The sequence below is a fragment of the Talpa europaea genome (genome assembly GCF_964194135.1).
Source record: "Talpa europaea genome assembly, chromosome: 4".
Lineage (NCBI taxonomy): Eukaryota > Metazoa > Chordata > Mammalia > Eulipotyphla > Talpidae > Talpa > Talpa europaea.
Window position 1 is genome coordinate 39,632,039 of NC_140070.1, and position 27,840 is coordinate 39,659,878.

The 27,840-nt window shown below is 32.1% G+C and overlaps 1 protein-coding gene across 1 annotated transcript; it reads left to right on the top strand.

Moving 5' to 3' along the window:
- Positions 1–27,840, top strand: PURG (purine rich element binding protein G; the record flags this gene model as incomplete). The annotated part of the gene is made up of 2 exons (XM_084231884.1): positions 1–864; positions 27,640–27,840. The coding sequence occupies 2 exons, from the start codon at positions 1–3 to the stop codon at positions 27,742–27,744; spliced, it is 969 nt and encodes a 322-aa protein (XP_084088010.1). The 3' UTR covers positions 27,745–27,840.

Genomic DNA, 27,840 nt, shown 5'->3' on the forward strand with positions numbered 1-27,840 from the left:
ATGGAAAGAGCCAGGCGAAGGGGAGGCGGCGCTGGCCGCGGCCGCGGCGGCAAGAATGTGGGGGGCGCTGGCCTGAGCAAGAGTAGACTGTACCCCCAGGCCCAGCACTCACACTACCCCCACTACGCGGCTTCAGCCACCCCGAATCAGTCTGGGGGCGCGGCCGAAATCCAGGAGCTGGCCTCCAAAAGAGTGGACATCCAAAAAAAGAGGTTTTACCTAGACGTGAAACAAAGCTCCCGGGGCCGGTTCCTCAAGATCGCCGAAGTCTGGATAGGGAGAGGCCGGCAGGACAATATCAGGAAGAGCAAGCTGACCCTCTCCCTGTCGGTGGCAGCGGAGCTGAAGGACTGTCTAGGGGACTTCATCGAGCACTACGCCCACCTGGGCCTGAAAGGCCACCGGCCAGAGCATGGCCACAGCAAAGAGCAAGGCTCCCGGAGGAGACAGAAGCACTCGGCACCTTCCCCACCCGTGTCCGTGGGGTCCGAAGAGCATCCTCATAGTGTCCTCAAAACAGACTACATAGAGAGGGACAATAGAAAATACTATCTAGATCTAAAGGAAAATCAGCGGGGTCGCTTCCTAAGAATTAGACAAACCATGATGCGTGGGACTGGCATGATAGGTTATTTTGGCCACAGTTTGGGCCAAGAACAGACTATTGTCCTCCCAGCCCAAGGAATGATTGAGTTTCGTGATGCCTTGGTGCAGCTAATTGAAGACTATGGCGAAGGAGACATAGAAGAACGAAGAGTTGGAGACGATGACCCAGTTGAACTCCCAGAGGGGACTTCTTTCAGAGTGGACAATAAAAGGTTCTACTTTGATGTGGGCTCTAATAAATATGGAATTTTCCTGAAGGTAAGTGAGGTGAGACCACCTTACCGTAATACTATTACTGTTCCGTTCAAAGCTTGGACAAGGTTTGGGGAAAATTTTATCAAGTATGAAGAGGAGATGAGGAAAATTTGCAACAGCCATAAAGAAAAGAGAATGGATGGCAGAAGGGCCAGTGGTGAAGAACAAGAATGCCTCGACTAGAGTGAAATTGAACTCCATCAGGCAAAATTTAAAATCATAAATTGGCTAAAAGTGTACTGATCCACAATTATTTGAAGTTTTTCCTCTTTTTTGGCCCTTTGTTATTAGTAATACCTCTAGTAGTTTATACTTCAAGGAGTCTGATTCTCATGTTATGTTATACATATGACATTATAATTCTTTTGGGAATTCCAACCTTCCCAGAGCTAAATAGTTTAGCTGCTTCAGCTGCTCCAGACTATTGAAGTATGCAAATCAGCACAAAAAGTGACATTCTGACCTTCTAAAACCCATAACTAAGATTTACATTGCACTAAGACAAAATCTTGAAAAAAAGATACCTACACTTAATATGGAAGTGTGAATTTCTATTTTAACAAGTTCCAGAAAAAAAGTATTCCATTCCTACTTCATTAAAAGCTTCTAAGCTTGCCTGTAGGACAGTTACCACAGAAACAGAAATTGACCTTAAGTATATTATAAACAGTTATTTATAAAAGTACAAGTGGAAATATATTAATTGAATAACTGAATATTAAACAGTTCTATTAGAGAATAAAATTTTAGAGTTACTGTAGTAGTCTATAATTTCAAATTTTGTGGTAACCCTACAGTTTATATGTATTTGCCATATCAAAGCCATGGGAGAGTTTAATTAACTCTATGGTAGTTCTAAACCCATCTTCACTTCTGTTTATCATACCATATATTTTTATTGACTTCCCAAAGTTTCAGGAATTGTACTTTTATGTCACTGTTGAGTGGGAGGCTTCATCCTATGGCTTTGCTATGGAAATCTTGGTGTTTTAGCTTTTGATGCTAATTTGAAGATTGTGAGAGATTTTTTTCCTAAAATATATCATGGACTCAAGGTGTTATATTTTATGCTTCTTTAACACTATTTCAGAAGGGTTGGTGCACCAGTTAACTGATATAAAAATACATCTGTAATAATATATTTCAGTAGCACTTTTGCAATTGCTACCCTTAAAACCGTGTAAACACTTCCAATATAAAGCGGACTTTTACAAGTGTTTTAATTCCAGAAAAAAAAACTTTTTTTCTAAAAATCATTTAGAATGTAAATTTAAGCCTGGGAAAAATATTATTTGAAGATTAGTGATAGACATATTTGAAAGGAAAATTCAGGCATTTTCCAAGGTGCTCTTTGTGAAACTTAAAGTTTACTTTACATAAGACTGACCCATTTACTTGTATTAAAAATTTCTTTCCAGGAAGTGCCATACCAATTTTTCAAAACCTAAGCAGTTTTTTAAACAAGTGGATATAGTGTATATGTGTACCAACCCACCTTGTATTAACTGACTGAAATTTTATCTGTTGAGCTACATTTTATTGTGAATGAAATTAATGTCTTTTATCTTGACTTTATTCACCTCCCACATAAGTCCATGTAATCATAATTAAGAGCCAGGCACTGATTTCAACCCCCAAATATAGCTCTCAGTGATGAGAGCTGGCTGCATGGGTTGAGATCAGAATGTAGCTCTTCTTTTATATGCTATAAGTAAATCAAATTATTTCACAGTTTTTTTCCTTCAGAGGTTTGTCCCCAAATACATTTGAGTAAGATCACTAAGAAAACTATAATAAGAAATAAGAAAATTAATTTCGCCAGATGATGTTGCTTAAAAGCAAGTGATCAGTAACCCAGACTTCTATGCTGCTGTTGGTTTACAGATTGCATTTCAAGTTTCCTCAAGTAGTATGAAGGAATCTCATTAGTTTATTATAACTGTGGGCCATCTGGATCACTATGGAACAACTGAAGGTTAGAAGATAATGTTAGTACTAGAATTAATAGCACATGGTGGGTGTAGAGACTCTAAAAGTAGCAAGGATCTTTATACAGTCCTAACTGTAAAATAACTATGTAGGCTTGATAAAAAGTAGTTTTTGGTATATGAAGGAGTGGTGTGCACTTGAATTACTGTACTACTGATTGTTATTGCTGCCCATCATAGTGCCTATTAATAATAATCATTCTGTCAGATTTTGGCAAACTGGAGCTGTGAATAGTTCAGCATTTAAGTGTTCCTATCACTATTGCTACAACTATATAATCTCTCTTAAAACTTTCCCTTCTAAAATATTTATATCCATTAAGTCTAAAAGATTCTGTTTTGGTTTTTAGTCTGATAAGATTTGAGTATGTGTGTCTATATATACACATATGTGTGTGTATGTTATATGTATAAATACACATACAATGTTATGTCAGACTCAAAGACAAATCTTTAATTCACTGTATATAAATACTAGTAGTTTGATTTGCATTATTTAAGTAAAGAAGTAAGCAGCCAACTTCCCTACCTTGTATATATACTTCAAAGTTTTTACCATCTCAAAGCTGCAGATTGGGTAGATGAATATATACTGGCAATTGAGTAATTTATAGTCATAATGCCTTCTACCAGTTCATTTGTTTCATTTTTTAACATTTCATGTATGCATTGAAAAATGAAATGATGCTCTGACTTTTTTTTTTATTTTATTTTATTTTATTTTTTTGCTTAAAATTTTCATTCACTAGCCATAATCAAGTAAGATCCAGTTCAGAACTCTGGTATTAGAACATGTATTGCCATGTATCTTATAAAATAAGCTACTATTCTTATCTGTGCAATATACATTTTATTTATTGTTATTTGTAATGTAAATGGAGTTGCAAGTGTACACGGTATTCTTCAAAATAATAGGATCCCTGCCTTGAAGACCTTAAAGTCTTAAGGCAACTGGTTGTTAGAAGTTAAAAATGATCATTGACGTTAGTAACCAAAATACTGCTAGTTCACTGTATAATTCTAAAATACTGATGATGTTTGCACATAATAATTCAAGCATAATGTGGTACAGACTCAAAGCTGTAATAATATAAGCTAATAGTATGAAATTTGGAAACGGGTTCCTCATAATAGTTGGCAGTATGCTCCTAGCAATTGAAAAGCAGCATTAATCTGTTGCTTATATGCAAAAGATGCAATGTATTATAAAAGTATTAAAATTCTGCCACATTTTATAATTTTCCTTGTTAAAGCCCCAAACTGCCATGTCCCTTAAACTTGAGTCAAACACAAGCTTATTTGCACTAAAGAGCATGGCCAAAAAATAAATGACAGGGTGGAAAAGCTAGTTGGAACCTCTTGAAATAATTGGTTCTAATGGGAGAATTTCACATTTGTCTATTTGAAAGCTATATGGTCCAGGCAGACAATCTGTCAGTTCACTAATTTAATAATGCACTTTACCTTTTGTATATAGAAGATGTACATTTATGCCACTTGACAGGTGGGATGTGTTTTAGTAATTACGTAGTTAGACCCTGTAGGGTGATCTCTTGCATGCATGTTCATGTTGGAACTGCTGTAGTAACAAGTTTCCATTAAATCAATGTAATGGAGAAGGGTAGAAGAGGCTTTTGAAGCAAATTCCAATACATTTAACAAAGAATTTTAAAATAGAGTTCATATTCGTATTCTTAAGGACTAGAATCAGTTTTTAAAAAACCTAAATCTAGCCCAGATTAGTATTACAGTTGAGACTATATCTAGTTGAGATTGCCATATTGCCCTGAAAGTTAATTTTGGTAATTCGTGCACACAAAAGTTTTTTTTTTTTTTAATGATTGTTTCAAATTGTTGATGTGTGTTTAACAAATGGAAAGACAGTACATGATACTGTATTAGAATTAAAACTATGGTCCATTGATATGGCGTCACTAAGAAAAATATCTGGACTAATGCAAAAAGAGAAATTTGCATTTCAAATTAAGAAAATGCAAGGAACCTAAGAACAATTGCTGAAATCAATATGATATTTCAAAATTTGCAGAAAAGCTGGGTTTCACCAACCAAAAAGGGTATGGGGGGAGGGGAGTTAGTATATCCTTCCATCCTAAAAATTTCCTAAGATGTACATTTGAAAACTAGTAATTGTTGCTTAATAGTAGGTTGTATGTTCTTTATTAAGAAACACTGTGTACTAATAATTCATCAAGAGTATGCTATATTTACTGCATTCATTTTATATCTATGGATAAGATACATTATATGTAGTCATCCTATCTTAATATAATCATGTATTTATATTGTAATTTCGAAAATATTTTCAGTAAAATAAACATTTATCTGAGCTGCACAATTTGAAGAGGAAAAATTGCAATACACCCTCAGACATTTATTTTTAATAAGCAGCTACCTTTGAAAACTGATGTATGTATTATCATTCCTTTAGATTTTGTTTTTGGATTTATTTTAATGTTTAAGTGAAGAAGAGGACTTAATTTGAATTTTAAGCAATTTCCTGAAAATAATTTTTTCATCAGTGTGAGATTTTTTTTCCTGCTCATTTCCAAGTGTCTTTCATTGAAACTATTTATAAACTCCTATTCCTATTTTATGTAAGGGCTTTACTTAGTCACCACGTAGTTTGAAGTCTGTCTTTACCAAAACACGAGCCATCTTTGGCAGGATAAAATCTGAAGTATACCACAAAGAGAGGTTAAAATGGATCCTATACCAACATAATAATTCAAATGTAATATTTATCATTGTCAAATAGGATTCTTGAAATCTTCCTGAAGTTTCCTTAAAGATTTATTGAATTTCACAAAGTAATGGTGGCTAATGACTGGCCCATCAGCGGAAGAGAATAAGGACTTTACTAGCATGCTGTTGAGACAATCCATGGTCCACACTGCTGTAGCAATGAGGTATAGGGGAAGTATATTTTCCCCAATTTGATATCAAGTGTTTAGATTACAGTTACTCTGTCAGAAAGTAAACACAAGATTTATATAGGTGGATTTTAGAAAAACAAAAAGTGTCAGTTTATTGTTAGTATATTTTATTGTATAACATAAAAATAGGTCTTGTTAATTTGACATGAATTTTTAAATAATTTAAATTTATTGTAGTGGGTTCTTAATATTTTTGAATAGGAAAAACATACAGTACAAAATTTAAATGCTACAGTTGGGTAGACAGTACAAAGTATCAATGTTTCCAATTTCTTGTATATCCTAGAATTAATTCTGCATATACAAGCATATGTATATGTACATAAATTCTTTTTAAACATACAAATGAAAACACACACTGTCTCACCTAGTATTAATTTTGTCTATCATTTCAATTAATTTCCCTTTTATTTAGATACTATACTTGATCTAGTTAATACAGCATTTAATTTATATTATTACACCAATGGGACTATCAAGGAAATTTGAATGAATCCCATTGATTAAAATATGTACATATTCATTTTTAAATGTTGAAATATTTTCCCTTCCCTATCTTAACCATCTTGCCTTCTTCTAATCTTCCCCTTTCTCTCCCCTCAAGAAAAGTGGTGTTCTTTTTCCTGACATAATAACAATTAAGGAGTGACAGGATATTAAGTTATTTAACCAAATGTTATTTTAGATTAATTAGGTTCTTTATAAAACCATATTTAAAAGCTTTAACAAATTATCTTTTACTCAGTTTTTACTAATTCTACAACTGTTATTTTCATCCAAATACCTTTCCATTATAAGAGCAAATAGAACCATAGTAAAAGGTTATGACTGTTGAAATCTTCTGTTTTATTGACATGAGCTTTTATCTTTATGATGAAAAAAGTATAAGGTTATTTATTAATAATTTATTTAGCACCTTAAAGACTAATTAAAGAGATAACACTGTAACACTAGTCTTGATTGTTTAAAGCATGATTCCCCATTGAAGGATCCAGAATCTGTAAGATGTTCCTGAGATTAAAAGATGCTGTAAAATGTTCCTGAGATTAAAAGATTAAAAGATGATGATTTGGAACAGATTAAAAATTTTGAGATACAAGGTTACAACTACAACTGAAATATCTCCATTATCTGCTGGAAGAATATAAAAAAGCAAATATAATAGTTTAAAAATGAAATTAGCATACTTACTATTACTGAAAATGTAAACTGAGCTGCTTAAAATCATAATCCTCTTTTCATTCACATCATGGGTACATTTAAGATCACTTTTCTAATGACCACCAAGAAAAAAAATCATTAACTGAGAAATAAATGTCTCATACTTGAATCCTGAAGGGTACTATCTAGTTACAAATTAAAGCAACCAAAGTACAATATGTGAACCTTAAAAATACCTTTAAAAATATGTGGGTTGAGGAAGAAATTTTTTTAATGGATTACTATCTAAATTTTTCAAAAAAGTTAACAGGCTTAAAAGATTAAAATACTGGTTTAAAGTTTAACATCTCCATAATTTGGTAGCATGATTTTCTGTTCGTAAATTAAGAGAGAAATTGTTTGAAGATACTATCTTCTTAAACATGTATTTTGAAAGCATAAAGCAGTTTTTTTAATTTTAATGATGAATAGCTCATTATGCTTTGTAGCATTTATAACATTGGTGAAGATCTCCAGATATTTTCTAGTTTACTCTTTAAGTGGTTTATAATACTGTTCCTTACTTAAAGAGAGGGTCAAAAAGTAGATAAATTCATCTTAAGAAATGAGTTTTGCTTAATTTTAGGCTAAAAGAGTATTTCCCATTTTTCACCAAGGAGTTTCCCTTGATTCTTTCCAGTAACTTATGTTTTCTATACTTTATCTTCTTTCAAGTATCCCTTGTGAAACTTGCTTATTCTTGAGGCGAGTGGCATCCAGGAGTAAATAAATATTTACAATGAATTAGTGCTATTACAGTGAAGTTAGTTTGTGATATAAATATGAAAAAAAAACTCATCTAAGTGGAATATAGTTTCTTTTTAATGTTATTCATTTATTTCTAAGATTAAATAGTAGTTGTCAGTCTTCTCATTTTACTCTTGTACTTAGTATTATTTCTATTCAAAGTTCTCCTTGTTCCCACAAAATAATAGGGAGAGAGAAAAGGAAAGGCAATCCCATAATATTTAAAAGTTGGAGTTGTTCAAAGTGTAAGATTGGGGGTAAGGGTCAAGGCTTTTCTTGAAAATAATGAAAATAATGGTGTATCTGTTTTATTTGATCTGATTAAAAACAAATTCTTTTATCTGAGATTCTTATATTCAAAATATTTACTGTTTTATTTTTCTTAGAGAAAACAACTCTGTAGGTAATACTCTTTAAGGTTTTATTATTTGTTGTAGATTTGATGAGGCTGTGTAGATGTACCAAATATAAAAGAAGAATAGAGAAGAAAAATGTAGTGGCTGGTTATTTTGCTTTCCTATAACTAAAGAAATCAATCTGATGCAAATGTGAAAATTTAATCATTTTCAGAACTAAATCCCTATTTATTTAAGCTTTAAAAGAGCATTTAAGAAAAAAATAATAAGATTTAAGTCTGCCAATGGTATAACTGACCCTGAGCAAATCATTTAGCTTCTGTTGGATGCCTGCCTTACATGAAAAATGAACAAAATTGTGATAGAAGATAAGATTCCCACTTACATTAAGCTTTCAAATTTTTTTATCAATGGAGTATGAAAGAAAATAGTTGGAGAATACCAGAATTGGAAAGTGTAAGGGATTGTTAAAGATAACTACATTTAGCAACCTCTGTTGCTGCCCAAAAGAATATGCAGAAGTGTCAGTTTTATAGTGTGTATGTATCTGTAGCCACATGGAATAGAATTTTGTTCCTAGTCCTTTTTAGGACCAAATTGTTGTATACTAACTACATAACTCTCCTATGCTTTAATTTTTAAGAAATATTTTTATTAGCTATATAGGTCTCATTTTTTTGGAAGTACCAGCTCTTGTTTCTAAACATTCGCCAGTCATTTTTTACATTATGCATTGCAAAAGAATTTTAAAAATTAACTCCCTGAAATGTCATTGTTCCTCAACCATACAATTACATTATTAAATAATACCCACTGCAACTATCATTGCAGTGGTCCCTAAAAAGCATTTTGATCCCTATTTCCTTGCTCCTATTGGAACATCCTGTATTACAAATAATGACAAAGAAAATTAGGATTGACCCTGAACTGTGGTATATGCAAAGATAAAATATCATGAGTTTGTTTGTTTTAGTTTTGAGGAATTGCAGTGGTTGGTGATTAGAAGGAAACAGAGGCAGCACACAAGATTTTTGTCCTCAAGGCTTTTGTTGAGGCACCTAATCCTCCACTATACAGTGGGGCCACCACTGTCAATAGAGAGGATTAAGAAAGTCACAACTTTCTCCCCAGGCTTCTTTTTGGAGCCTATTTATCAAAGACCATGTATTTTGAAGTACATATGCACATGTGTAAAATACAAATACAAAATGTTGACTTAAAAAAATAATCTACACATAAAACTCCATTGCAGAATATTCAGTGAAAAGAATCTTTGCCCTAATGGTTCACAATAGCAGTGTGGTTGGTCTCTTCAACAAGCTCTAGGGTGAATTGGCTGTTGAGGAAATTTTTTACTCTCCTCAAAATAGCAAGTAAGGATATAAAAAAATAGGTTTGGCAGTTCTTTGCCTTTGCCATTTTATAGAAAATTTTTTCAGCTTCCCATTTCAAATTTTCCAAGCAGCTTTACTGAAAGACTATACCTAAGTGCCAAAACTACCCAGTAAAATACAACAGAATAAGATAATGACTTAGGAAGAAGGATATGCATACGGTTCCTAGATTCAAAGCATTCCTTATTATTTGCTTCAGAAACTGCTGTTTTATTTCTAGGTTCTTCAGACTAGCAGTATAATTAATACCAGTGACAGCCTAGAAATTTCAATAGGACATAATATTTTGACAATTCAATTTAGTTATTAGGGAATTTTATCTATTACTGTTTAGTAAATACTCAGAAAAGGGGTACAACAGACTATTGTCGGGTGTGAAAACAATTCTAAAATTCCATTTCTCCTAACTTCCCTTCTTTTCTGTCTCCCTCATGAAAGTGGATGAGGACACTTTGTCTCACTGCCACCTTGGCCCCACTCTGCCCTATTTGTTCAAATGACAGTTGAAACACAATAAAGACTAATGCTGCTCTTTGAGAATTTTGAAGTTACTCTGTGAGCTGGATCTAAAGACTCTAAGAAGGTCTACTGCTTCACTCAGATAATCACAACACTCTTACCGTAAGTTATGAATAGAGAACATTTCATTTGGAATGATGTGAACTGAAAGATCAGTTACTCCTGCTTTTCATGACACAATAGATCTTTAGAAGTTATACCTCTCATGATTTACAGATAATTTCAGAAATGAATTTATGCTCTAGTAAAATGGCCATTTTTAAAGAGTAGATGGTAGTAAAAGTCAATCAAAATATGTTAGTATTAAAAAAAAAAAGATGTGTTAGTATTAATAACACTTACTTACTGAATACCTGCCCTGTACTAGGGCATTACATACCTTAAGTATATACTATTTATTCTCTATATGTGGAGTAGTCCTACCAGGAAACACTTATGTGAGGGTTCATCCAGTTGGTTAAAGTATAATGTCAAAAATTACAGTTTTTAGGTGGACCTCTAATCCCTGCCATTTTCAAATGTCAGTCTTTAAAAGGGTTCAAATGATTGAGATGGATTATCCTAGTTCTACCCGTAAGGACAGAAAGGAGACAAACTATTATTTGGTGTGGATCTACAATTTCATTTTTCATGATGTAACACAATTAGTTCATTTGGTTTGGAAATAACTCTAATCAACATTCAAGTTTTTTTTTTATTTTTCCCAACTTTTTCTACCATCTTACTCTTCCTACACTGATCCTTCATTTTTCATATTTAATTACCAAATTTCCCCTTATTCCTTAACTCCAGTGGGTAAACTGAGGTGACTGCCCTATTTGCAGATACACATTTTTCTCCATTACTCTATAGTGGTTTTCAAACTTAAGTGTGATTAAGAATCACCTACAGGGTTTATTAAACCATAGAATGGAAGACCCAGTGTTTCAGAGGGGGTAGCGGGTTGAAGAAAGGACCCAAAATTTGCATTTCTGCCACATTCCCAGCTGAAAATGTGACAGAAGTGATGCTGGGGATTTGGGGATCACACTTTAAGAACCACAGTCTAGACTGATGTGATCTTACTTTAGCTACAAAAGATAGTGAAAGAGAAACTGTCGAAACTATTGTAGCATCTTAGTAGAAGACAGTGCTACTCGTTCTGCCATGAGAGGTTAATAAATCTTAACTTTTTTAATATTGACTAGAGTTTAGGTAAAAATAACATTTTTTCTTTTGTATCCTCCATTACATTTAATAACCTTTCTGACCCCCTCTGATTTTTTGACAGCTATCGACATAATTCTGATAGCAATAATTATGAAGCCTTGTAGGAAAAGCTTGGTTTTTAAGTTTGCAGGGGATGAAGCATATTTTTTATTTACCAAATGACTAATGTATAAATCTTAATAAAGGAAAGTGAATAGTTTCTATAATCAAGAATTAATAGTACAAAGCTTACTGAATATTTAATAGTACTTGAAGTAACCTTAGAATTAGGTTACTCCTTTGATTTTTACATTATGTGACATGTAACTCAAATGTTTCACTATTACTAAATTAGACTGTATATCTAGAAAATAAAGTCTAAAGCTTAAAATGCTAATTATTCCTTATACTAACTTTTAAAAGTATATAATAGTTTTATCACCTTGTGCCCTATGTAAGATATGTAGGATAGAAGAACAACATACTATAAGTGTTTTTACGGTACTTTTTTCTAAATTAGTAATTGGACCTGTTGATTGAGCATATTTGAACATGTAACATTCTTAAATAATTTTTATCTTCATGTTTGCCAGCTTGTGGGGATTCTGTGATACAATTAATATGGTGACCAAAATCAATAAAAGCATTTTATTTATAGCTGTATTATTAATATATATATAACAATTAATATATACAACTAATAGCTGTCATTCTATCAGAAATACAAATTAATTCATGCATAGCTATTTGGCAGTTCCGCAAGTTCATTAATTTCTTTTTCCAATGACTACCCTTCAGTGGCTGGTGCTCCAAAACAATGAACGAATTCCTAATTATGAAAAATAATTACTGACTCAGATATAGTCATCAACTGAAAAGAATCATTGTAAGCAGTGTGACTTAAGTATTAGAATTACGCCTTGAGTAGACTGGACAATAGAGTAGATTTTTAGTATTTCAGCTCAACATCAGGACAAACCGAGGATTAGTGTTGTTACACTTAAATAATTCCAGTAATATGGAAAGACTAGACATGCACTTAATGTAGGATGGATAAAGGAAATTAATAAATCAGAAAAATATTGGGTTATTGTCTCAATTCAATTTAAAGACATACTTAGAAATTTTGTATTGAGGTCTTTTGTTAAATCAGGTAGGATAAAGAAATAAGATTTTAATTTTTCTAGTATTCTGAAAGCATATTAAGAAAAAATATTCTAATTTTATTTGAAAACAATGTAAGAATTAGTTTTCAAAGGTTCATGAGCTTTTTCATGAGTAATTAAATGGCTTACTTAAGATAGTTTCATGAAATCTGCAAATCCAGCTTTTAAAATTTCACAAAATTTTCACTTTCAATCTTTTTTTTCATAAAGAATTATATGGAGGAATAAATTTAGTATTTATAATGCCATTTCACATTACCTACTATAAGTTGGGAAAGCATATGTGACATCTAGTGTAAGTCGAAAAACCAAATTATTGAATAGTACTAAATAAAGTTTTTCTTTATAAAAACCCAGATCAAATTGTATTTAAAAGTTGAATCAATAAATTACTATTTTCATTTCTCATTTCTTTGCATTACTATTTTAACTTAAGATGGGAAGAAAAAAACATAGTTTGCTACTTTTGTCTTAAATTTGCTGTATTAGAGAACAAGTCTCCAAGTAAATTGATTATTGCTGCAAAAATGTGTGGTTATCTCCTGGAGAGTTCAAGACTTTGTAAAAAAAAAAAAGTAGCTGTGACAATATATCTAAATTCTGGGATCTATTCACTAGTATGAAACTCAGTTCTCACCTGCCAAGTCCACTTTTTCTTAACACTTCTTCCAGTAATCTGTGCTTTTTTACCATACTTTACCATTTCTAAATTTAAAGTGGACGATAATACCTTTACAAGAGAGATCTGAATAAGTTGAACTACATTGCAGCAAAGTCCATAAATTATAACTGTATTGCTTAGTAAAATTTTTCCCTCTGAACAGATACTACGTGTGTAATTTTAAAGAAACCAGGTCCATGCCCCCGGAGAAGTAATGATAAATTGATTTCATCTAATTTGTTACCATGATTGACTGCCCTAAAGAGCTTTGTTGAGGATTTGAAATCCACCTCTAGAAGGAAAGAAAGAACAGCTTTCATGCCAAATATTTACCTTTTTTTCATCCCAGCTTTAGAGTTACAACAGTTTTCATTGTAACTCTAAAAATTTCAAGTTTAGCCAGACAGCTGACTCTTGCAACCCTCACTCCCATATGACTCACCTAGGAATGTGTCTCTTCTAATAGTTAAGAGATTGTTTTAATCCAGTAGTCCCTCCCATAAAATAGTAGTTTGCTTCTGAGGACCTCAAAAAAAATCATGGCCATGATGATGTCATCAAGGATACCCTTAAGCATTAAACACTCTGCCTCTAATCAATTCTAACCTCGATTAAAACGACAGCAGTTTCTCCTTTAAAATTTAGCCCAGTCATTCTCAAGCATTAGCATATATAGCATATTTTAAAATACAGCTTCTAACCAACCCCAGAGATTCTGATTTGGTTGGTACAGAACAGGGTTCAGAAATTGGCATTTTTGTCATGCGCCTTCTATTACCAGTGGTCTGGAGACCGTTCTTTTTCATAGTCCTAGACTTGCAACCTTTTTTCTGCAACTTTCTAGCTGGAGTTGCTTAAGTTTTAGTATTGTAAGTCATAGCACTAAGAACTGATTTTTTTTAATATTCTATTAACAGATAATATCTAGAGCTCATTTTAAATACAGAGAGGCTAAATACCTAAGTCCAGATATTTAAGATTTTGTGCTATATTGGCTAGCCTTCTGAACAATGATCACTGGGAATGCTAGTTTCTCCCCCACCTCCTGAGCTCAAATTCAAACTGTGACATGTAACCAATTGATTGCAAATTACTTAGCATAACTCCCCACAGTTCTCAACCAAAATACTCTGAGTCTTTCCAGCCTAAATCAAGTACACGGGTAGTTTGCCTTATGCTTCTAGTAATTGACCCTCAAAGTCTCAAATGACTTTTCAAACACCCCCCCCTTTTTCCCCTGTACAAAAGCTTAAAGTAGACAATTCTTTCAGTTTGAAAAGATTTTCCTTAGATAAAGCCTAAAACTTGATTAAATATATTTAAATGTTAACGCTTAGTTTCCCATGTAAAAATCCTATCTCCTTAACTTGAATTTAAGTCTAAACCAGAGGCTGTTTCTTACCCTTTTGTATTCCCCTTTACACCTAATACTGCTGATTTCTTAAATCGTCTCCACTTCATCACCACTGTTACTGTTCCTATTTTGCCTTTGAAATCTTGTTGCTTCGGGATCACTTGACAGACAAATCAAAATGATGACAAGTGACAGTGAAAGTGATCATTTTAAAACCTGATGTGAAATGCTGTGTCATTTTTACTTCAAAGACTATCGATTTTTTCCCCTACACATCATAAATTTGACTTCAAAAATATTCCTTCCCTTCCTTAATAGAGAAATGATTCTATTATTCTGTTCACTGAATGGACATTGAGTGGCTGCTCTCTGGCCCTATGCTAGAGACTAGAGATACATCCTTTATAAAAGAAAAATACTCCACTGACATTAGCTTCCAATGTGTCATGTCCAAAGTTGTTTGATTCAAAGCAGCTTTGGGAACCTAATCAAACTGTCCTTTTGTTCATTCAAAAAATTTTCATCTGAGTTCTGCCACATAAGAGATGTGTGCTTGAAGCTCTATTACAGTATGCTGTAATACTGCTTGACAGTATCACTTAAATGTGATTGTGTATATTCTGTTAGAGTGCTCAAAATATATTTCATAGATAAAATTTAGAGAACAATAATATAAATAATTATTCTGTCTTCCCCATTACAAATCTCTTTGGAAGTCCTAGGATGAAAATAATTGTATTTCATCTCCTATACCTTCTGTGCTCAAGTGGAAATAACTTCCTAGACCCTAAGTTGTAGATGATTGTGACACCCCATTCAGGCTTATAAAAGACTACTGATTTCGGTGTGTGCATGGGGAAAGGGCATCAAGGAGAGGATGAGAAACAAGAAGTGATGACATTTTATCACGTTTGCCCCCCTTGACCTGAGTCTGTTCATCCTAACTTTAATTTTATTTTCATTTTCTATACAGTATCTTCTCAAACTCCTTTTCTGTACATATGCCTGGATTACAAAAATCAGTGTTCTCAACTATGAATGTCATAGCCAAATGAAATAAGCCAGATTCCAACCTGAGTGTTAATAAATCAGAAGTTGTAATAATGTTCACTACAGATAGGTTGCAATGAAGAGCAATTAGTAGATTTAATGAATTACTGGTAAAAAAATATTAATTTGTCTTGAAAGTTTTTCCTTAACTGGCTATTAATTCTAGGATATTTTCTAATTGAATGTAAAAAAATGAGTTTAAAGTTATATATAATACTTGACACTTAATTTGAACTTTTTTCAGAGTTCTTTCGCACATTGTATTTCATTTCATCCTGATGAAAATAGTCATTTTAATTAGTTTAGTTCAGTATTACTAACCTCACTAAACAGATGAAGAAAACAAGCCTAGGTGGGTTAAATGATTCACTGTAATTTGACTACCTAATAAAATACCACAGTTTAGAAGGAGCCCGCTGCTTTCCTAATGACATCGTAAAACTTTAAAGATAAATTTGAAATCAGAATTTGATAAAATTAGATACATGGATTTATAACTAAATTTAAATCATTTTTTGAGATGCACCTTAGGTATTTTTCTGTCCTTGTCAGTCTTTAGGCTCATTCTACACACACATATTATTGGTTTTGGCAGAAGGCATATCAGGGCATTTTATTGGTGCTGATGTCTGTACCCAGACCACTTACCTGGTAAGTGCTAAGCCTCTACCTCTACCTCTTGAGTCTTTGACCTTCTCTATTCTGTAGTCTCACTGCCTGAACTTCCAGAACTTGAATACAGATGACTAAAATACAGATCCCATCTGTTCAGTTATAGGTCTTTTAATGGCACCTGCCTTGTGGAGTAATCTTCAAAAATGTTATTTAGAGAATTTAAGAGAGAAAATTACTTCATTTGCGCAGTTAATAACTAAAAATCAACTATTGAATTTTCCTAATACAAACATGAGCTGAAGAACCACATCATTTGGAGGCAGTCGTTTTCAAAAACCTGAAAAAGATGTTCCAAATTTTTATCAAATTAACTCAAAACCCCACATCTTCATTTACATCAGTATACAATAACAGTTAACAATGAAGCTCCTAGAGCCTTCAGTATTTTCATTCACATAAACACAAAATTTAATCTTGTTCACTATGTTGTATTGATTGAAGCAGAAAACAACAATAATGCATACTAGAAATATTTCGGTTTCAATAGGATAGGAAGTATAGTGGGTAAAACTGTTGACTGGGACATTCTGTTAAGTAAATGACCTTGCTCTGGCATTCCAGGTTAGCCATAATTTTTTAGCACCACTGAGAAATTAGGATGGTTGAATTTTTAATTCTTACATACAAACTGAATTTTCCTGTCTGTGTATTTCTGTAGTCACTAAAGTTTCATATTGGCTGAATTTGCACAAATTATCACGTAATTATAAATATAAGAAGGTCAATATGCCTAGGATTTTCAAGGAGGAATGTAATAGAAGCTTGATATTTGCTTTTAGCTATGAATGGCATAAAACAATATTTTGATCTGTTTCATCCACCTCTCAAGCAATAGTAACTTCAGGTGTATTTTTAAGTGTTGGATATGCACAGTTATGAGGCAATGTCAGTGGCCTAGCACAGAACAGTAAAGATTTTGGGATCAGCCAGTTCTGGGTTCAAGTACAAATTCTATCACATTTTGTGTAATTTGGGACAAACTTTATAGAATTATTGTGAGAATTGCATTGTTTATACTTATCATTCACTATATACAGAATCATCTTCTAGATCCAGGAAATATATCAATAAAAAAAACAATTAGGATTCCTTACTCTCACAGAGTCAATCGGAATTCTCTTAAAGAAAATTAAATGTCAAGAATTTCAGCAACCTTTCTGTGATAATAAGCATTTAATATAAATAGCATCATTATTAATTCTCCCCAACCAATTTATATTGGATGTATCCCCAGAAAGTGTGCCAAAAATATGCAAAATTGGAAGAGTCTCCTTTTGCAACAGAACTCTTAGGCGAAACATTGGCAAGGGAATGGGGCTGGTTATCTCTCGAAGTTGTTTTCAATCAAATATGAAAGCACACAACTATGTAGGTGAAATTTTTTGGACAGAAAACAAAAAGCACTAACTGTAAAAGAAAAAAAGCAGTAAGTTAGATTTCATCAAAATTTAAATTTCCTTCTCATCAAAAGACATCATTAAGAAAATGAATAAGCTAACCACAGACTGGGCAATAGCAAAGCATAGTTTTATTTGCTGAAGGAAATCAAAACTGCTTTGATTCGCTTTTTTGAAAGATATTCACTAAGTAGTTTGCATTATTTGGGAACCACTTACTCCAGCACTAGAGGAATTACATTCACATATTCTCTTGTATTGGTATAGGTATCCATAGTGACTTAACAACATGAGATTTTCTTTTCTAAATTTAGCATCGACTTTGATTTTTTGGGTTTTTGTCGGTAGTCTTCAGTAATATTAACATCCTCATTTTATAACAGATCAGAAAAATAGTAAAAATGTCATGTGAATTTTCCAAAATCATCATTTCAGAGCTTGTACCAGGATTTGTTAAGTGTTCCTTCCACTGCACAATTATCTACTTCTTGAACCACTTTGCTTCAAAATCAGTAGGGGATAGTATATGGGATTCATTCAGAATATTTGTTTTCTTCTCTCAGAATTTTCTCACCTTTTGTATTACAGTTGAAAACATCATTACAGGATTATGTTTGTGGGTCATTTCAACTAAATAAGTAGCTTTTGGATAGTTGCTAGGCCCTTTTGCCTTCTTTTCCAGTATGGTAAAGGAACCATTGTAATTCAGGCCCTCATTTCATATAATATGATGAACCATTTTTTTCCTATATGTTAATACTTGGTATTTTATTTTCTTTGGCATTTAGGAACCTCTCACTATTTCAGAAATGTTTATGTGAAACATCATATAACTTCATTCTATGCGTTGCTTTAGTTTTATTGTTCCCTCTAGTGAAGCGAAACTTTGAGTGTCACAAATTGAATTTTTAAGGGAAAATCATATAGTTAAAATTTCAGGTTATCTTGTATCAATTTGTTGTTGTTTTACAACTGTGTCAATTTATATTACACAACTTTTAAATCGATAGTAACAATAAGCAGAGATAATGGTGTGGCTTCAGGGTTTCATTACTTTTTTTTTTTCTTCCTGATTAAGTTTGTCTGTACTTTTCCTTTTCAATCACACTGAATGTTTGAAGCCACAGTGTGAGGTGAGAAGTGGCTATTTAAGGGAAATGAGCACATTCATTCACTTATTCAAAAAATAATTTTTTAGTTCATCCAGCAGGCTGGGCATTATGCTAAAGAAATTGCTGTTTTCATTGCTTTTTTCTCAAATCTCAGGTAGATAAGATAGTAAATTTACAAATTTCATATGGCTTTGTTTGATGTGTGTATTTGGGACAGCATAAGCTTTTGGTGCGTTTGAACTGGAATTACAAAAAAAATAAATATTTGGCTTTCAATTACAGTTTTCTTTTTGTCCATGTATAGTTGGCATCGCTGGTAAGCACATTCTATTCAGGACATTATGATTTTCTTCTCAGAATCAATACAATTTTTTCATAATTTACTTGTTTTACTTTGCCTACTTATTTTTTAACTTCCTTATTTGGAGAATTCTCAGATAGTATAATAAAGTTATTCCTGTTGAAGATAATTGGGGATTTCTGTTGAGAACTCATTAGGTATTTTTTCTATGAATGTAACCTCTTAAAAACTGATAAACACATGTGGCCCCCAAAGATTTGAAGTGGTGAGGTAATCATTATATATTGGGACCCAACCACTAATTTTCAAAATGGTTATTATGCACCAAGTAACATAGGTAAAATCTTGTTTTCTTCCCACCTAAATATTTTAAGTTCGTCTGTCTCTTTTCAAAACTAGTGGTGTGCTACTACTTCACCAGTGTTCACTCATCTTTATGAAACCAAAAAATTAGTAAAGATAGTATTGCCATGATCACTTTTAAGTTGTATTTGAGCCAAAGTTTTTAATTTTTATTCTATGGCTTTAGAGATGAGTGTTTTTCACAATGATAAATCTGACTTGGAAAACCTTTTCATTACTTTTTAAATATAAAAAATTGGGTACTTCCTTTTTAAAATCTAAAATATTTTATATCCTTTCTTAGATGTGATGAATTTAGTATGGCCCATTTGACAAAGGATCCATCTACATTTTCCCCCACTAAATGAAAACCTGTTTTGGTTCAATGCTCTGATACAAAATCCAGGTCTTTTGTAGAGTATTAGTCTGGGACCCCATTCTAGGATATGTTGCTCTCTCTGGGATAATATCAAGGGAGAAATTTTGAAATGAATAAAAGAAAAATGTCACCCAATGTCTGATATATCAATAAGAATTTTGTGTTTAATGATGCTTTTTAACATTTGTATTAAACTTTAATTTACGTACATGGAAATACTCAAATCTTATATGCCATATAATAAGTTTTGACAAATATCAAGACATAAAACATTTCACTCCACAAGTTTTCATCTACCCCTTCTCAGTAAACACCCCACTATTTCCCATCCGAACTTCTAAAAGCAATCACTGATCTGATGTCTATCATTTTGTCTACTCTAGAATTTCGTGTAAACAAATATGTTATTTTTTGTATTTAGCTTCTTCCACTCAGTCTTATAGTTTCAGATCATCCATATTATTGAGTTTATCAGTAGACAGTTCCTGATACTTTTTTAAAACAGAAACTAAGCAGATCTCTACTGAGTGTCTTGACACAAGGCTATCAAAATCATGGCAACAAACCTATAGTAAGAATGGAGGGGACAATGTCCCCTCTAATCTTGATACTAAATCACAATACTCCCAGCATCCAAACTCCTCTACATTAATTAATGTCATTGACAGGTACTCTTGGAATATTTATCCTACTAAAAATAGATAACTGGGCAAGTGTACTTCAGCAATTGCAGTGACCACAGAGCTGTTCAGATTAGGAGATATATCTTGTGATATTTCTATCATCAAAACATACTGAAATGTGCTTCCATTGTTTATCAATATAGTGATGCCTTGGTAGCTCTAATACACTCTTAAGAACATATAACCTTACGAACTCAATTTTATTATTAGATCCATAATTCCTAACAAAGATTATAAAATGAGAGAAACAGATACATAAAAGCAGCATCAAGATTGCATATTTGTTTTCCTGAAAGTTCCTAATTGAATTTAACCTAAATTTTGCCATATTCAGCAGGGATTCGTTGAGATTCTAGGGAGCAACAACAATAAACACCCAAAGATTCTATTGTGATTCTAAGGAGTCATAGTAAATTGTGTACCAATAGATCTAAAAGGTGATTTTTTTTTTGTTTTTGTCTTTTTCAAGAGATTTCTATTCTTATCTAAACAAAGTCTGAATTCTGAATGAATGAAGCAGAGGATTAGTCCTCCTAATCCTTACCATCTCTACCTTTAAGAATAAAAATGCAGCTGCAGAAACACAAGATCCCAGAACCCACCAACTCACATACCAACAGCATACACAGCTGGCAATTTCCAACTTTATGGAAAGTTACTGTGTCATTTTCAGTATTTTACAACTATTCAACAAAGAATGGTGGTACAGTGCTATAGTGCTTATATCAGTTTTGTTAAAAAAGGCAGTCAAACAAAATGGAATGTTTTGCCACATTACTGAAAGAATATTAATAAAGTTTCAGCTTATCCTCATTCTATGAATACCTGCCATCCACTTGTTTTGTCTGTTTTTTCCTGTTCTGCCTACTATTAAATACATACACTTTACTTTTTCCAGCTCATATTTATTTTCCCCCTGTGGTTCCTAAATTATTTTACTGAATTCATATTTCATTCTGATGATTCAAAAAAATAACTACTTTAGTGTAGAGTTTGGAATAAGTCTAATTTCTCATAAAAGGACAGTTACATTTGAATTACCAAGAGAATGGAAAACTTGCAGTGTTATTATACTAAGCCTCAAGGATATATGTTGCAAGATACGAAGATGATTACTTTCAAGCAGTATGCATGAATTCTTTAAGCAGTTCATCATCATTTTACTTGTAATAATTAATTTTAATTAACTGCCAATAATGCTAGTTGCCATGTGGATAAATGAGAATATGGCCCTTGCTCCCATTTGAGATTGAGTAATGATATCAACTTAATGTTAGAAGGATAAAGCCTGATTTTCCCAATGAATATACTCTGCTTAAAAGATTTTCAAAAGGCCTACCTTAAGAGAAAGTAAAGCTGATAATAAATTGTCTTTCCTGTTCCTATGTATTTTTGGTTCTGGCTAGTAAAAAATTAGATTTTTGCTTCCTAGTTTCAAAATTACTGTTTTTGTTTCCTCTCAGTCAAAAGTGTTGTAATTAATAGTGCGGTTTTATTACCGTGAACAGCAATTCAGGAATTCAAGCTTAGTATCAACCATTTTTTCCACTGATGTGATTTAAAATCATAATTTTTATAAGAAATAATTTCACCTTCCTCTCTTTGAAATGGGAGAGGTCATGAATTGTATTTAATTGGTAAGACTTATTCTTTAGGGGAACACATTCATGTAAACTAATGGGCGTAAGAACAAACTCCTCACTAAATTTTGCTGATAACGAAATTAGCCATAATTTAGGTAGGATTTTTTCCCAGAATAAAAGACTTCACATGGTATTGCTGCAAAAGAAGTAGTAATGGGTATTTAAAGAAAATTATCATAATCACAGTTGCTCAAGTGTTCCAAAACAGCAAACTTTTCGGTTTAACTATCCTTTTTTTCTTAACAAATAAATATCTAATTCTGTGTAGACTCCCATCTAATCAGAGGAGGAACGAGTTAGGACAAAGTAGAATTTTAGAGATACAAAAGACTTTGGATATTATCTAGTTTAATCTCAGCATTCAGCTAGTACACTAAAGTCTTCTCAAGGTTCTTAACTTTTCCACACTAATTTCCAAAGAATTGAAGAACCACTAGTCCCTCAATTTTTTTTTTAACTATGTATGTGTAACAGTTTTTTTCATTTCCTTGTGATATTCATGCTACTAATTATAGCTATGAGGATTATTTCCACAGTTCATTATGCCTGAATTACCTTGAGAATAGTCTATTTTATGCAGAAACAAAACTTTAAATACATGGCAAAAGGAAATATAATTCAAAGTTTTAGGAATAGTTGTGTTAGCAGTCAATATATTAGCAGCCAATCATTGGTACTATGGAGGACACATCTCATATGTGCCTTAACCACTCCACCATCACAGCCTCATATGTGCTTTTTCATTGTGGTTTTAAGAATGACTGATATTACCCTATGACTTTAGACAAATAATACTACCTACTCTATTGTAGTAGAAGGTAATTGAATCAGCATGTCTTTTCAGTCTAGCTAGGGGAAGAGATGTGTCTAAGGGGTCCTATGTTGAGGCTATTTGCTATGTTTTCTCAAACTCATTTCTCATTAAATCAACACATACCTTTTTGTATATCGCAAAAAGATTGAGCTAACCACTCTACTAGGTCCAGCTATACAGCAGAGAAGAAGATCATGGGGCAGCAATAGATAACTGCCTTCAGAGTGGAGAAGCTTTATATGACATTTTAAAGCCCTGTATTACTCCACCACTGTACAAGCAATTTATTAACTTTGCTTTCCTCCTACGGATACAATGAAAATAAGCATAACAACTAATTGTAGAATATTTGGGAAATGTACTACAAAAGAACTGAATAATAGAAAACAAGATTAAATTATGTAATAGGAACAGTTCTAGACATGTTCAATATTTATGTAGGGCTGCTAACAGGAAAAATTGAATTAAGGAAATACAGTTGCCTTGCCTTTGCAAAGTCAATATCTATGTATTAACAAGAGAGATTGTGGAATCTTATTTGGGGTATAACATGAGCTAAATATATTTGGAATATCCCATGTGGAATATCCACATATCTGAAAGTTCTGTTAAAAATCTTCATTTCAGTGTTGAACTATTTCTCTAGTAATGTTCAAATGCCTCCCTATCCAAGACTATTATTTACCAACAAGGAATTATATTCTCATACTGAGAAACTACTAGGAAGATTGTAACATAGGATACATTTGTTATATGGCATGAATTTCTCTCCTCTTAACCTATCAATAAATTAGATTTGGGGAAGTGTGATTTATTGTGCTTGATCCTTTCTGATTTTACTTGGTTTTAAAATTTGGTAATTCTCTCAGAAGACTGGAATATACCAATTATATCCTATTCTACATCCTCAGAAGATAAATAATTTATAGAACTGGGCATCTCTTTCATATGCTTTTATAGTAATTCTTATACTCAAGATTAAGGTTCTCAAATTGAGGAAAAGGATGGGGTCCTTTTTAACAGTCATTTACTCTTCCATGCCTATGAACTAATCCTAATTTTAACATTAGCACTTTTAGCATTTTTCACCTTAATTAAATGAGGAATTACACCACAGTGTTTAGCCTGTGGAATAACAGGAAACAGATGACCTGTCATTGAGAATCCTGATCTTATACTCTCTCTTTCTTCTAGTGAGACAACTCTCAAGTTTAATTTCACACTGAAACAAAAAAAAAAATTAGATTTATGTGCATGTCATTTATTTTTAAAGTATATATTAACATAGTTATGTGGTAAAGAGATCTTCATTTTTTAATTTTCTTCTTTGATTTACCAAATCTAATAATTTGGAGAATTTCTACACAGTTGCTTATTATTTGTTTCATATTTTGGTGCTTTGGTTTCTAACATCCTTTTGGCCTTTTTATGTTATCTCAAATCATTTCCATTTAATATTTCTACTTAAAGATACCTATGCATGAAAATTAATAACCAATGCAGCAAACATTTTTGCTATGCTTACTAAAAATGAGCTATTAAATCTGGAAATCTCAGTGTTTAGTATTGTTTTCAAAACTTGGTTATTACATATATTGTTGCTTCAGTGATTGAAGAGAGTAAGTATAATATGTAGGCAGGTGAAAATAGGATTGTGAAACCAATGTTACCAAAAAAAAAAAAAAAAAAAAAAAAGAAGCATGTGCATTGCATGGCAGGGTATTACTAAATTTGCCTAAATAAAAGCTCATGGTGTTTTCAGATTTTACAGGAATACTTTCACTATATTTGGATTTGAATTTTCATACTGAAAAATGTTCTCAACAGTTATTTTTTAAAACACACTTTACTGTTTTTAGAAAGTTGTAAGTCATCTTCCTGCTTATATCTGTGCTGAGTTTGTGAAACTGCACTATACTATTATGAAAATGTGAACTTCACATATACTCAGATTTAGTAAAGTAGCATTGTGTGCATTTTTAAAAAGACTTGTAGCACTTTGGTAAAGGAATGTGCAATTATAAAGGCTTATACCATTTTAATTTTTTAATTCCCAGGAATTTCTCTTACTGGAGAAATAAGATTCAAAACCAAATTCAATTATAAGACTTGCACTTTTTTCCTACTGATAGTTCCTATTTTTCTAATTATGTTGAATATTTAATTTAAAACATTTTTTGCAATGAGTTTTAGCTTTTCTCCTCCATCCTAACCTCAAAAACTCTTAATTTAATGAACATTTTAAAATATCCAGTGGAAATTAGTGAAGCATTTTAGACATCTTAGCTGTTAATCTGGTTACTGACTTTAATAATTTTCTGATAAAATTAAATAAATTCCTGAAAAAGAATCTTTAAACAGCTTAATTAGTTTTTGTTGGTTATAACCAATTGAATAGTTAATGTACATATAGTCATAATTTATCTTAAAATCTGGAGCTGACAAGATGACTAATTATATAGGTATGCTTAAAATACCCTCATAGCCTCCAAAAAGAAATTGCAAGAAGAAATAGAATTCCTTATGATTATGGCTGTTACATATACTTCTATTATACTACCAGTGTTTTACTGTGATATACCCATAGGTAGTGGTAACAAGATGAAAATAAATATAAAATGCTTTAACATTAGGTGTTGATATCAATATGCATAAACTATTGCAATAAAAATACTCATTGTGCCTGTATTTGAAGAATTTATCTTAGATTTTCTGTCTTTTTTCATTTAAGGCTGCATTATCATTTTAAATGTGAAGACAATAGAATATATGAATGAATGAAATGGTGGCCCTGTTTGCCAGGGGCTTAGTTAGGTATTCAGTTGAATTTTTTGAGGGGCATTGGCTACCATATATTATGAAATAAACTAGATTGTCCACAAGCCACATGTGAGTCATCTGCAGAAATTATCCATATTCCCCTCTCCTCGTAAATGAATTCAGATTTATAATTCAATTATATAATTTTAAGCTGTTAATTATTTTAAAATACTTAATGTGGATTAAAAGATTAAATGAAATAAGACCTATTCTAATTATTAGCATATTCCTATATACTATCAAGCTTCTGATAATGTTATGTTTCCTATAAAGCCTTAAAATATTTTAGTGAAAATTTCATTACTTGGAAATGAAGGCACTTTATTACCTTTAACTATTTGTCTGTATAGAATTTGTCTAAAATTCCATAAACTATTATTTATCCTTTATAAACATCCTACCTTGTGTGTTTTTCTAAAGCTTCTTATAATGTAATAATTCAGCTATTTTAGCTTAACGGAAAATTATGTTACATAATATAACCAATGAACAGTACAGAAATAAAATTCAAGAATAACAAAAGTGTATGTGATAATTGCAAATTGTTAGTCTAAGTCTGCAATCATTTGCATTTAAAATGTTGTAAATTTTGAAGACATTTTTATCACACAATATTTAGACAGTTTTTATTTTTAAATCTTATTTTCAATGGTACTACCTTGTGTTGAAACATTGAATAAATGTAAGGGCAGTCAAAACTGTTAAGTCAGCCAGTCAAACTCAATTTCATTTTAGTTGAGCTTTTTAATGTAGCACTAAAAACATGAAGAAATCAGTTTTATTTCTTATGTGCTCAAGTCAGCCATGCCTGATAAATAATCTAATATAAATCAGTAAAGAGAGTGTGCTGCTATATATAGCTGTTTGCTATTCAGAAAATCAGTAGTGGATTTCTACAACAAATTTGATTCAGCCGAAAAAGCATAGGATAACTTTTTTCAAAAGTTAAATTTTTTTAAGTTAAATCTTATATCTTTCTGACATTTATAAGGATAGGCTAACTTTTATCCAATAATCTTCTTCAACTGAAGACTGTTTCAAAGCAAACAAATTTTGCTTTCTTTATTTGATTGGGGGAAGTTCACTTAAGATAAAAACTTTTGTATAATTTTGTTTACCTTTAATTCTTTCTATATTGTGGCCATTTTTCTATCACTAGTTTTAAATGTTTTTCTAAATGTAACTGCTGCTTCATACACGCAGTTATCATTACATGGTACAGAAAGGAATCAAGTTTATCAGAGGTCTACTCTTACAAAGGAAAGACTAAAGACAAATTCCATGTCAGTTCTTTAGTTTGTTTCTTTGTTTTCTTTTTCAAATAAGAAATAATTACCTATTAACCCAAAGGTGTGTTAATGTCATGGCATGAACAATCGTAAATGTAGATCTTTTGAGAATTTTGTGATGCTGAGTAACAGACTTTTCTCAAATCTCTGTGATGCTAAATATTTTCCTTAGAAGGCTTTGTTTAATGTTAGATTGTTGTTCTGAAAGCTGTTGGTCCTAGTGGGATTTTTTTTAAACTGGGAAAATAAATAAATGCATGTATTACAAGTATAGAAATGGTGAATTGTAAACTTACCAAATAGTACTGATTCTATTTTCAAAAATGTTTTGCTGTTAAATATATACAACATAACATTTCTGCCATACTGTAATTGAGTACTTTTTCCTAAATGACCCTGTTATCACTATTCCAGAATTAGAAGTTGGGCAGATACATGATTGATTCATGTGTCTGCGTAGATGCTTCAAGGTATATTCTTCTCTTGGTGAGTAAAAATATTTTTTCCTTGGCATCAATGCATTGAGATATGAATATGCCTGTATCTATTCTTATTGCACATTTCTTATACAGTACCTTCTTATATGCCAAAATTGGCCTAGACACAACTTAAAATTGAGGGTTTGTTACATGCTTTCTAACAGAAAGGTTTTCAACAATATTCATTATGGGTTTGTACTGTGAAAATAGTGAAACTCCATTTAAGATTTCATATGTGCTAAATTTAAATTAATATTTTTTCTTTAGCTCACAAATTACCCCAAATCCAGAGAGAATATCAACTCTTTTCACTGTTGTCAAATCCAGCATAAGGAACAGCCCTATGACACCACAAAATCAGTTGAGGAATAAGGAGTAAGTCTCTTATGTTACACTTCAGAATAAAGGCATTTGGTGAAAGAAATGAACCGAAGTTCATCGTGAGTGCAAGGCCTCTGTACTTGACAT